Raw genomic sequence first — 12,526 nt, forward strand, 5'->3', positions numbered from 1 at the left:
ATTGGTTTTAATTACATACTATGGATAATTTCAAGGGTATTTTTAACTACAGATATACAATTCTTTGTTGCGTTGACTGCGATGAACATTTTCTGGGTCACACTTTTTTATCAGAAGTTTTCTGTATATTACGTAACAAGTCTGGGATTTTTAATTTTGTAACTTTTTAAAGCTCCACATTAGCATTAAATGTGTGCAAAGTCATACCCCACACGATTAGTTTTATTAGGTTATTTTTTGGTTCGAATAGCATTAGAAAAGGTGAAGCACCTTAGGACATTTATGGAATTTGAACAGTCATGTCTCTTGCAGAAAATCTGCATGGCAAGCCCGCCAACATACGAACCCACTGAAAACCAACCAAATCTTGCTGAGCCACAGAGTTCACTCTGCACAGCCGCTACGAATGAGGTTTTGACCTTTCTACACAGAGAACAACTAATGAGATGCTTTCTTTCAGCCGTGTGCGCGCAACCGTGTGCACTTGTGGGAAATACCAATTATAATGTGCACAACTTCACTTAAATTGAAACAACAACAACACTTATACAGCTTTCGAACAATTTGAGGGTCAGTAAATGATGACAGAATTTTCATTTTTGGGTGAATTTATCCTTGAATTATTACAGTTAGTAGCATGTTTTCATTTTTGTTCTTGAGTGACATTATTGATTGTTACAGTACCAATGATGTGCTTTATAATAAAAATGTTGATGTTTGTTAATTTTCTTCTCTTTTAAATAACAATGATAGATGGCACAAGAGGACATCTAAGCCCACAAGTGTACAGAATGCACTATTCTTTTTTCATCTGAGAACATTTCAGTCCTTGTGTTAATCTGGTTGATAGTTGTCTATTTGTTCTTTTCAAACATTGTTAATCTAAAGCTTTTACTCTCTGTTGTCTTCAGCTATGAAAGACTTCAAGGTAACAGTGAGACGCACAGAGGCTTCTGAGAGATGTGGACTGAAAGGTTCACTGTTGTTGCGGACAGATCTTGATAGCCTTCTTCTGAAAGACCCTAAAACTGGAGAGGTTTTGTATTCCTGGCCCTACAGATTCCTCCGGAGGTTCGGACGTGACAAGGTACGACGATCTTGTGATCTGCAACCATTGATTTAATCCCTTATACAGTGTCCCAGTTCTATGATTTCTACTGTCGCTGCAAAAAATCTGTTAAAAAGTTTATAAAATATTTGTTATAATTTATGCAACACATTCTAATGTATATTAGTTTATATATATATATATATATATATTACTTTCAGTAACTTTGTAAATAACTTTCAGGAATTGTTTTCATTGCAAAATATAAAGTGGCATCTGTTTTACTGTAAATGTAATGCACATTCTTGTAAATAATATAATATCCATGAAAATATAAGTAATTCATGCTTCTTATTAAAAAAACATGCATTTTACAGTATTTTTAAAGTAAAATTACACAATTTATATAATGGACAGTCAACCAGTTAATTTTTTTATTGCTACTTTTTAATGAAATTTTGTATTTCAAAATTCATAAATGAATTTAGTATTCTTTTACTACTAATTACATTGTCATTAACTCTTGCACAAACAGGCAACATTCTCCTTCGAAGCTGGCCGAAGATGTGACTCAGGGGAGGGTAACTTTGAGTTCGACACAAAGCAGGGAAACTCTATTTTTCAATCCGTGGAGGCTGCCATCAATGTGCACAGAGCCACTTTACCTCAAAAGCAGGTGTCGGGTGCAGAGCGAGAGCCTGTGCCCTCTGTTCCTTGCTTGAAAGCTACCGTGGACGACTCCAGCGTCTACAGTATGGTGTCCGAACATCAAGTCAGGGAGATGCCCAAACAACAACAAAACCCCCAGCCCTCAAAACTTGAAGCCCCATCAGAAAAACTTCTAACTGGTGTTAAGAGTCTGAACCTGGACTCCAGACCTCCACCACGTAAAAGCCAGGTCAAGAACTTTAGAAGTTGCCCCTTGGTCAACACCGAAGAGGAGACTTATTCCCGCGCCATGGCGCCAGCTCTGGATCGGGGCAGTCCCGGGGAGAGGAGAGAACCGAAGGACAGACGTTCCACATGCTCCAACCCTGAGGATTCTGACTACTCTTTGCCCTTTGACAGCATTTCCAAAAACGTCATGGCGGACATTTTGGCAGCATCTAACCCGCCACCAACTTTAGTAGAGCCAGGTTCTGAAAACGAAAAAAAAAAAGTTCCAGAAAACACAGAACCGCTGTACGACAGTATAGATGAAACTGCCATTAGAACCCGTTACACGCATAAAAGCCATTCTCGCCCGACCTCTTACAAAAGAGTGGAGCACATCTATGATGAACCTGAGGGTTGTGCTATGACCCCAGGTGGTCATCCGTCACTCTATGATGAACCAGAGGAGGTCAAAGGTCATGCCTGGAAGATGCTGGGTACGGTAATGGATCCAAGCGGTCACGAGTATCCGTACAACGCTAGTGTGGATGACTATGCCGTTCCCAAACCTCCAAGGAGGGCCTTGCTGCCAGAGCAGGACAATGAGGAGGAGGACAGTTCACCGTATGATAATATCATGGTGAAAGTAATACAAAAGAATAACTAAAGACTGCTTTAGAACCATTCTGTTATGATAACTGAGGAGAAATATGAGAGAGTGAGTGAATGCAAATATTTAATCAGATAATGAGAAGAATGGACAATACTGCTTTACTGTTCTCCAACAGCTGTGACCTGAGGCTGAACTGAAATTCATATGGGCCCATACTATTATCTCACAATATCCGTTCATTACATATCCGTTTTCAAATAAAAAACGGAAAATGGAAAAACTTTACACAAACTTAACACAAAATAAAAAAGGAAAAACGTTTTTTAAAAAAGTAGAAATATTAACTTTTTCTATATTTTGTTTAAACTGGGAAAATTAAATAATGAATATATGAAATAATGAATAATACCTGTTTTTTTTCAACCTAGAGCTACAGTACGTTTTTTGCAAACAGTTGCAAATGTCACCAACAGGCGGAGCAAAGACGTTGCAAAGCAGCTACAGTCATTCAGCTCTGTACATGACCGCAGTAAATACACAGATTGTGTATATAGCCTATGTATAGGCTATGGTAATGTATAGAGCTTGCGCTTTGCCAGACTTACGTTTATTACTCGCGGGAATAGTACGTTATTTTCGCACAAGGCAAATTTCTCGCCCGAGTTTTTATTCTTTCAACGTGCCTGTCTGTGTGTTGTGCATGAGGGTGTGTTCGGTGAGTCTGTGTTGTGAGCGTATGTGCTTGCTTCTGTGCTTGTGCGTTGTGTCTGTGTCACTTTGCTCTTCATTTTTTACTTTCTTTCTTTCTTTCTATACATGTTATGGATTGCTTGTAGGTATCATGTTTCACGTACAGCTGCTTTGTGAAAACTGTAAAAAAGTTGGGTTGAGTTCACCCGCTATTTGCTTAAGAATGATTTTTGTCCCACGCAGCACATGCACATGCAGTCCTCAGATCAGGCTGTACTTGTGATCTGTTAGAAGGATGTCGGGAGTTGGCTATTTTATAGGCAACGAAAATTTAATCCATCTCCGCAAGAATTCGGGGAGAGCCGCAGTAATGCAGACCTCTAGTAGACAGTCTATTATGCACACCACCCTTAATACAAACCCGTTAAGTTTGCATCAGACGCATTTATACTGTAAAATATTAGTGATCAAGGCTATAAAAATAAGGCTTACATTTCTGAAACTGGCCTTAGATGAGTCATATTAGACTCAAATAGATTATTCAGAGTTTTTGCCTATTAGCCTAACCTTTCCTAATGAACATAATATGTGCGCCTCCTTGCTTTGCAGCGTCTTTGCTCCCCCGGTTGGTGACATTTGCAACTGTTTGCAAAAAAACTTACTGTAGCTCATGGTTGAAAAAACACGCATTGTTCATTATTTCATACGTTCATTATTTAATTTTCCCATTTTAAACAAAATATAGAAAAAGTTAATATTTCTACTTTTTTAAAACCGTTTTTCCTTTTTTTATTTTGTGAAAGAGATTAAAAAATGAAAGTTTTTCCATTTTCCGTTTTTTATTTGAAAACGGATATGGAATGAACGGAAGATACCCTGATTATTAATGTCCACTGGGGTGAATTCACTAAACGGTTATGTGTATTTTAGTCTAAAAAACGTATGATCATCTGCAACCCAGATTAACCAGGCACTGAATATAAGTATATGAATGAAGTCTTTCTAATTTGTTTTGACAAAACATTGACTCCTTTTATGTGAATTATTATATATTTCAAGAACATTATATATGTTTACATGTGTATATCATAGAATAAGTTATATGTATAGAGGGTTTGCATTGATGTGACTTTCCCACGCTCCGGCGTGCTCACGTGGTGTTCACGGGGTAAATTGACAACACATCCATACCCATACTGCCTGTCAGATTTTAGAACACTTAGCCTACTCACTTATAGGGGCCATTCACATTTCGCGGCTAAAACCGCACGGAAAACGCAAGCCTCTCCGTTCTTCCGAAGCGTTTGGGAGTTTGCGCTCTCCTGGTGTCTGCCGTTGCTAAGCAACCATGGACCACGCTTGCCGATTAGATGAGGAGGTATTAACAAAAGATTTATGGATTATATGCACTGAAAATACCTTTCAATAACTTTGATGATTTGTGTCTCCATCTTCGCTGAACTATTCTATATTGCTCCACAAAAGTTGAAGCTGATTGGTTGGTTGTTGTCACATGACCTGCGGTGCGCGTGCAGCATTCTGAAAAGTTGAAATATTTTTATCTTGATGCGGCTCCCACGTGCCTAAAAAAAAGGAGCGCGTCACACGCATGCCTGTAGTGACTGCATCGCTCTCCATTTCAGTTTGCTTGCCACGTGTCTAAATTTTAAACAGAACTTGCACTCGCAAAAGATGTACAATGTGAACGGCCCATTATTCAGATTTTTTTTTTACACATTTTGTAATAATACTCAGCAAAATTATAAAATAAAACAAAGGGGAATTATGTTGTAATTAGAAAAAGAGAAAAATAAAATCTTAAAAAAGTACATATTTATATAATATTGAATATTAAAACAGCTTCTTGATATCTCACCCTGAGATGCTTTTTAATCTGTATTGAAGGAGTTCCCATCTTTTCTGAGCTCTTCTTATTAGTTGCTTTTTCTTCATTATTTTATAAAAAAAAAATATATTTTTAAATAAAATTTAAATTTTGTAATAAAAAAACATATTTGCAAAATAACTTTTTGTTGTAATTTCAGACATTTAATCATACAAGTGTTATAAAACTTGACCGGCAGTTAAAAATCACTTTAAATAAAAAAATATAATTGTGCCAACATATTATTTTTATTAGAAAACCAAATTTTTATAAAAAAATGTTTAAGAAATGGATTATTTGGACCAAATAATAAATAAAAAGCAGTTAATAAGAGTCCAGCATATAGATGGAAATTCACTGTTTAAAAAAGCTTCCCAGGTTGAGACCTCAAGTGTAAGATTCTACAAAACCCCAGATGCACATATGATTTTTATAGTTCCTTTTGTGAGTAGGCCACTAAAACAACGTGACAATGACATATATGCATTTCATTCTTTGTGACCCCCCCCCCCACGTGTCCTAATAGCATCCGAGTGTATCCATTATGGCCTTTACTGTCTACAAAGTCATAGCTGATTTTATCTGCTTGTAATAATAGTAATTTGGATTCAGTAGCTCACAGGCTGTTCACGAGCTTTACAAGCCCATCTTCTCTTCTATTTTATTTGTCCTCATTTCAACAAGACTGTGATGTGCGCTCACACAGGTAATTAAAGTCCTGCAGATCTCACACACAATGGATGATGGCCATCACTTTATCCTCTGCTCGCTAATTGTGGAGAAGGGAGATCCGCAGCGCGCCGTGGTCTTATTCAGGGCAAACTCTGACTTTCCCTCTCACAGGCTTCCTATTTTGAGGAACACATGAATAATAATAGCTTGACTTGCAGAGGAAAACTGGAGCACTGTTGGGATGCTGCCGGGCTTCCTGCCTGCAACGGTTCATGAAACCCACACAGTCTTGACACTTCGAAAAGTCTCAACGTTAAAAGACTTGATAGTTCTCATCCATTCAGTTTCTGTTCTGTTCTTTTGACATTGAAATAATGTGATGTGCATCATCCTCTGTTGTACTACATGTACTACGTGGTACATCATTTACTGTATATAACCGGCTCACAGTTGAAAGAGTTCAGTAAATTTAAAACCTATGTGACCTTCTGGGTTGTTTTGTTTTATTTTGTGAAACACAAAGTGTGTGGTTTATAGTAAAACCTTTTCAATACATTGAAAATGAATGGTGACCAGAGGTGCAAGATTTTTAAAAGAGTTTAAGTGAAATTTTAATTCAATTGCTGTGTTTACTTGACACAAAGCTATCATATTGCTTCAGAAAAAATTGTGTACAAGCGTCTACTTCTGTGAGTTTTCCACTGTGTTTTAGAGCTTAATAGCCCCTGATCCCCATCCACTTTCATTGTATACAAATTTCAACAAGAATAGCTTTTAAAACCTTTCTATTCTTTTCACAGAAGAAAAGGTCATGTTAGTTTGGAATGACCTAAGGTTCAGTAAATGATGTCAGAATTGTCATTATTTGACATTCTGTTCATGGGCACTTTAAATGCACATCATTACCATCTTTGCAATAAGACCAGATACTGATCAACACATACTGTACATCAGGGCAATTCAAAGTTATCTTTCACCATCAGACTGCAGAGAGGAGTGGACCTTCATACGGTACAATGTCAGTCTCTTGGAACAGATTTTCACCGTCGTGCCACTCATCAAGTTTGAGTAAATTGGTGCAGACTTCAGACGTCACGCCATGCAGGCTGATGCACTTATTCCAGCTTTGTGAGACTGGTGTGAGATGAGCTCTTTGCTGAAATGCTGAAAAAGATGAAAGCTCTGCTGAGTACAGATTCTATGGCCTAGTTCCCGGTTTTGTAAAATGGGTTGTTAAACACCGGGGGGCACTGTTTCTCCTCAACAGGGAAGCTGTGTGATACTGCAGGGTTGGATTGATGGTGCTTGAGAGTGAAAAGCTTCAGGGATGTAGATTTTTTTAATAAAAAAATATTTTTCTCTGTTATTGTTGCGCAGAAATCGAGTTGAAGTATTCAATGATATGTTTCAAATTATTAATGGAAAAAGTAAACCGAAACGTGCTTGGTGTGCCCGCTGAATAAATACGAGCACTGTGATCTTATTTTAGGTGGAAATCATGAACCTCATGCCAAGTTATGTTTCATGCCCACGATTCCTCTGAGCTAAACTTGACAGTAAGTCTGTGTGCACCTAATCTGTGCTGATACATACAAGCCTCTTCCTGCCATTACAGTCTATGTTTGCTTTTTGTCTTGGTTTACGTATGTGTGATGTGACACTGCAGATACAATAGCTGCAAACACCTTTAATTTAAAGGGCTAGAAAAATAAATGCACAAAATGCACACAAAATGAAAACTTGCTTACCCTCACGTCGCTCTAAACTCTATGACTTTCTTGTGCGGAACAAGTGAATGGTCACCACAGCTGTCCCTGGTCTCCATCCACTTTAATTGGAAAAAGGTATCTTGGACATTTTGCTAAAGATCTCTGTATTAAAAGGATAGTTCACCCCGCATCCACCCCCCAAAAAATACATTAATTTACCCTTATGTAGTTCAAAACCTGTATGTGACTCTTTCTCCTGTGACCCACAAGAAGACATTTTGAAAAATGTCCCAGTGGTTTTGTGTCAATACAATGGAAGTCAATGGGGGCCAGTGTTGTGTGGTTACCAATATATTTTTTAAATGTCTTCTTTTGTGTTCTGCAGAAGAAATAAAATCACACAGGTTTGGAATGACATGAGGGTGAGTAAATGATAAAAGAATTTTCATTTTTGGGGCGAATTTTCCCTTTAAGGCAAGAATGTGGTTGCATGCTGTTATGTTTATTATGTAAGGCATACATCCTCAAGGCGCTTCACTGCAAAATAAAAAGACTTTCTTACTTAGTATTTTTGTCTTGTTTTCCTCTACAAATGTAAAGAAATTCTTGAAACAAGATGCATTTTCTTGATGAGCAAAATTACCTAAGCAAATAAGTCTTGCCATTTGACAAAAAAATATGAAACTTCAGTGAATTTGTGCTTAAAACAAGCAAATGAGGGTAAGAAAAATGTAACATAATGTTACAAAACGTAACCCTTAAAAAACCATTCTTACCCCATTGGCACAAATTCACTGAAATTTATTTTTTTTGTCTAAAAACAAGCCTTTTTTTCTTAGGTCATTTTGCTCATCAAGAAAATGCATCTTGATTCAAGAATTTTTAGACATTTGTTCTGGAAAACAAGACACAAATACTAAGTAAGAAAGTCGTTTTTGCAGTGTTGTAAAATCTAGCATGTTTCTTTCTCTTTCTAAGCCCCTCCCCAGAGCTATGCAAAAAATCTAATAGAATTTAAAGAAAAAACATGATTGTGCACCAGATATGGACGAAATAGTTGTTCTGCAGAGTATGCTAAGGATATGGATGGCTAACATGTAGGTTGCATGTTCAATCTCAGTAACGCAGCAGGGACTGTTTACAGTCAATCATTATTGTGCCCTTCAGCAAACCCCATCACCCCAGGATATCCCATGGGCATTGTGCTCACAATTAGTGCACTGTAAGCTACCCCGGATGAAAAGCATCTCCGCTAAAATGGCAAATATGTACCCAGAATAATAAACTGCAGTTGATGCAAACGGAGCTGATCTTGCTTTCTTCACTTGCTTCAACGAACAAACAAACTTTTATTATAATTAGACAAAATAACATACTTAGCACACATTGACACATTTTCGAGAAGCGTGCTTTACAGCGCAGATGACCCCACTTTAAAGCAATCTCGCGTCTGATCAATAAATACATGAGGACGCGCGCCGTTCAACGCCTTGGAGTGGTTAATTGGCTCCAGTGGATCCAATTTACCACTGACACTTTCTAATGATAAGCAACTACCTAATAGAATAGATCCAACTTAACTGCCGTTTCATATCCAGAAGCTCATATCCAGGCTTTTAAACACCAATTCATCAACACTGATTACACTAATGACACGATCTAAAGATTTTTGGTCGTCACGATCTTCGATGCATTTAAATATGCTTGAGTATGGGACAAAGATTCAGTTTGACTTTACCAAATGTGCGCTCATTTCAAAACCTCAAAAGGAAAGCACAACGCTGATGTTTCTGACTCCCGCGAAAAAAACAGAAAACAGAAAGAATTTCTTTTCCAGCAGCCTGCCACAAAGCAATGCTGTTCTGACAGCTTAATGTATGGCACTCAAAGCTATTTCGACAAAGGCACTTCTAGCCTCTGTGTGGCTGTGCGTCAAGCTGGGTGACAGGAAAAGCGGGGCGGCCGTCACTTTGAAGATGCTACAGGAAGTACTTGCATAATTAAAATAAATAAATAAAAATAAAAACGAACACCTGTTATGGTGCTGGTTTCGGAATTAGATGTCATACAGGGAGGTTGTCAGTGGATGGATAATATTTGTGAATTCTATCCTCCAAAATCCTAGTGTCTGCAGAACAAACTCCTTTATGTTTTTTATTTTATTTTAAATGAACATGAAGTTGCTATTTGCAGCTCTACAGTTCTTGACTCACGATCATAAAGAGGTCTAAGTGCATACTGTAACAGATCGAAACTGGGTGACAGGCAACACAGAATCTCGCTGTATGATGTATGATGAAGATATGGTTAATGTTTGCTACATGACTGCATAAGATTTCAGGGCTTGATTAACTTAGAGCTGTAATACTGCTATAAAAAACCCTAACCTATAGTCTAATGGTGAGATCACACATTAAAGTTACAAAGGGAACATACTGTTCTTGTGGAACTGATGATCTCAACACAGTTAACTTTATTTAAACTACAACTTATTGGAAGTCCAAATATGTACTGGACCAAACAAGTGAACTGGACCATGTGCCAGACTTGGCTATATCAATATTTGTAAATGTAACCAGATTACAAAAGTAACAGCTTGCAAAATAACACATAAACGTATTAAACATATTACTTCTTAATTGAAATACTCTGTCAATAATTAGGTTTGGATCATTCGCTTAGCTTCAGTTATATTACCTTTTTACTAACATTTTGCATGTAGTGGAGGATAATATGTGCAATACATTCAAAACAAGAATTATGTTAAATTTGTGATGATGGCCTTCAAAAGACCCCTTGGTGTGATATATCTGATGGGAGAGAATCATGACATAAATTTGTACTTCATGTGATACAATAGTTTCCAAAATTTTATTTCTGGAGCCAAATGTAAGTTCATGACTAGGTAACATGCTAGGTTTTGGGAAAGTGGCTAAACTTTCTTCGCCTCTGATGAAGAATTACCGCTTTTCTGTTCCTTTGCCATTTTTTCTGTTATGGATTTGCAATAACATGGACATATGATATTCCTTGATCAAAAACACTTAAAACTATGTATAGGGTTGGGAACACCAAAAATCAATTCTGATTCTGGAAGCGGAACTTAAAGCGACAACGATCAACTTTTTGACCTTAAAATAATGTCTCTAAAATTATTTAAGTGGTAGGTCAACTTTTAACTGGACGAATTTTACTGCCGTTGCTACCTGAGCAGCCTCCTATCGGCTGAAATTGCACTTGTAACTTTAGTGTTCGAGCCGGTACAAGCCCCGCCTATCCCCTGCTTTACGGCATACGTCACGTTTTACTCGTAGCCTGGGAGAAGTTGGCCAACAGCAGAGCTAACAGTAAGACGAAATGAACCAAAACATCACCATGGCACAGCCAGCCAAAAAAAAAACAAAGAGGGTTTTGTCGGAGGAAGCAAAGAAAAGAAAGCGAGAGAGTGATCGGACACGAGGCCGGTCACGAATCAATATCGGACGGGCTTACACTCGGTGGCGCGAGCAGCAAGAAGCAACGGGTTGCAAAACGGATGGAGACCTAGCGGTCCGGCTCCTGGATTTGTAAGTGTTATGTGTACCTTTTTTGTTAGTGAGCGTTAGTGTTATTAGTCTGTGTCATTGGTGCACCACCGGTTCACACTAGCTGAGAGATAATATAGAGATAAATAGCAGGGCAATGTTGGCTTGCTCACCGGGAGACTGCATTTATTCATTTAATTATTTATTAGATATTATTTATTAGAATGATCTTGCTTGGTCTAAACACCATGCACTGTGCTGTGTTTTACCTCTCTGTGTTTTTCTTATTTTCTCCTGTAAAGCTATTTTGGAACAATGCACATTGTGAAAAGCGCTATATAAATAAAATTGAATTGAAATGAAATAATATATGGTTGCCGGTGTCGATAGCTAGCATGTTGTCGTGTCTCATCATGAATATGTGTAGTGCTTGTAAATGAAGACTAAAAAACCACACTAAACGTGTTGTGGTAAAAAGTAGCAGATTATTTTGTTCAGACCAGTAAACCGCGTAAATGTTGAACAGTTCAGTCGTTGAGTAGGCTAATGTTGTCGTTATATATACTGTATATACATTCTATGCGCTGTTTTCATAGCGTATCTGGGTCCGCCGGGTCCGTGGGGCAACAGTGAGCAGAAGTTGCTCGTTGTCGCTTTAAAGGTTAGCAATCGTATACTTGATTTACGGAAAAAAAAGTAAAATTTCAATTCCTCTTATCAATTCCTGTGTGCATATTTTCTGAAATGTGCATGTGTTAACTTGTGATCTGCCAATATCTTAAAAGCCCTTATAAAAATTAACCATATTTTTACTATAATAACCATAGTTTAACTACAGTATAGTGTTTGAAGCGCAGCAATCACAAATTTACCATAGTTTCATTATCTAGTAACTACGGTTTAACCTTGATATTCATAGTTAAACTATGGTAAAATAAATTGTAATAAATCGCCGCAGAGGTGGGTAGAGTAGCCAAAATCTTTACTCAAGTAAAAGTACAAGTAAGAAATTGTTACTCAAGTAAAAGTAAAAGTCACTATTTTAAAAATTACTTGAGTAAAAGTAAAAAAGTATGCAATGAAAAAACTACTCAAGGAGCTAGTTACTTAGTTACTTTGTATCTGATTATATAGGCCTACTACATAAAATTAATATTAACGCCAATATTTTAATATTACATTTTAATCAATATTTTTAATTATCATAAGCAGATATCTTTGCAATATACTAGAGAGACTAAAGAATAGACAAACACAGAAGAGACAAGCATTTCTGTAAATTTCATCTAGTCCTGATGTCAATGTAGTTTACACAACTTATTTAGAATAATAGACCATGTCAAACTAAAGCATGAACTAAACTCAGAGCATTTCCTAAGATGATCTAGAGCATCTGCAGTGCTCTCTTAAATGATATACACATTTTTGAACAAAGCTCATGTTTTCTCGTGTTGTGTCACGTGTGTGTTGTGAAACGCTCTTACTTGTAAACAAACAGTAAACAGTGAACCA

At 37.3% G+C, this 12,526-nt stretch overlaps 1 protein-coding gene across 1 annotated transcript; it reads left to right on the plus strand.

The window, feature by feature from the left end:
* The first annotated feature begins 913 nt into the window (after nt 1-913).
* LOC130568157 (docking protein 2-like) lies at nt 914-6,360 on the plus strand. The gene is made up of 2 exons (XM_057356853.1): nt 914-1,087; nt 1,584-6,360. The coding sequence occupies exons 1-2, from the start codon at nt 914-916 to the stop codon at nt 2,586-2,588; spliced, it is 1,179 nt and encodes a 392-aa protein (XP_057212836.1). The 3' UTR covers nt 2,589-6,360.
* Nucleotides 6,361-12,526: the final 6,166 nt, after the last annotated feature.

Source organism: Triplophysa rosa, linkage group LG17, assembly GCF_024868665.1.
Source record: "Triplophysa rosa linkage group LG17, Trosa_1v2, whole genome shotgun sequence".
Taxonomy (NCBI): Eukaryota; Metazoa; Chordata; class Actinopteri; order Cypriniformes; family Nemacheilidae; genus Triplophysa; species Triplophysa rosa.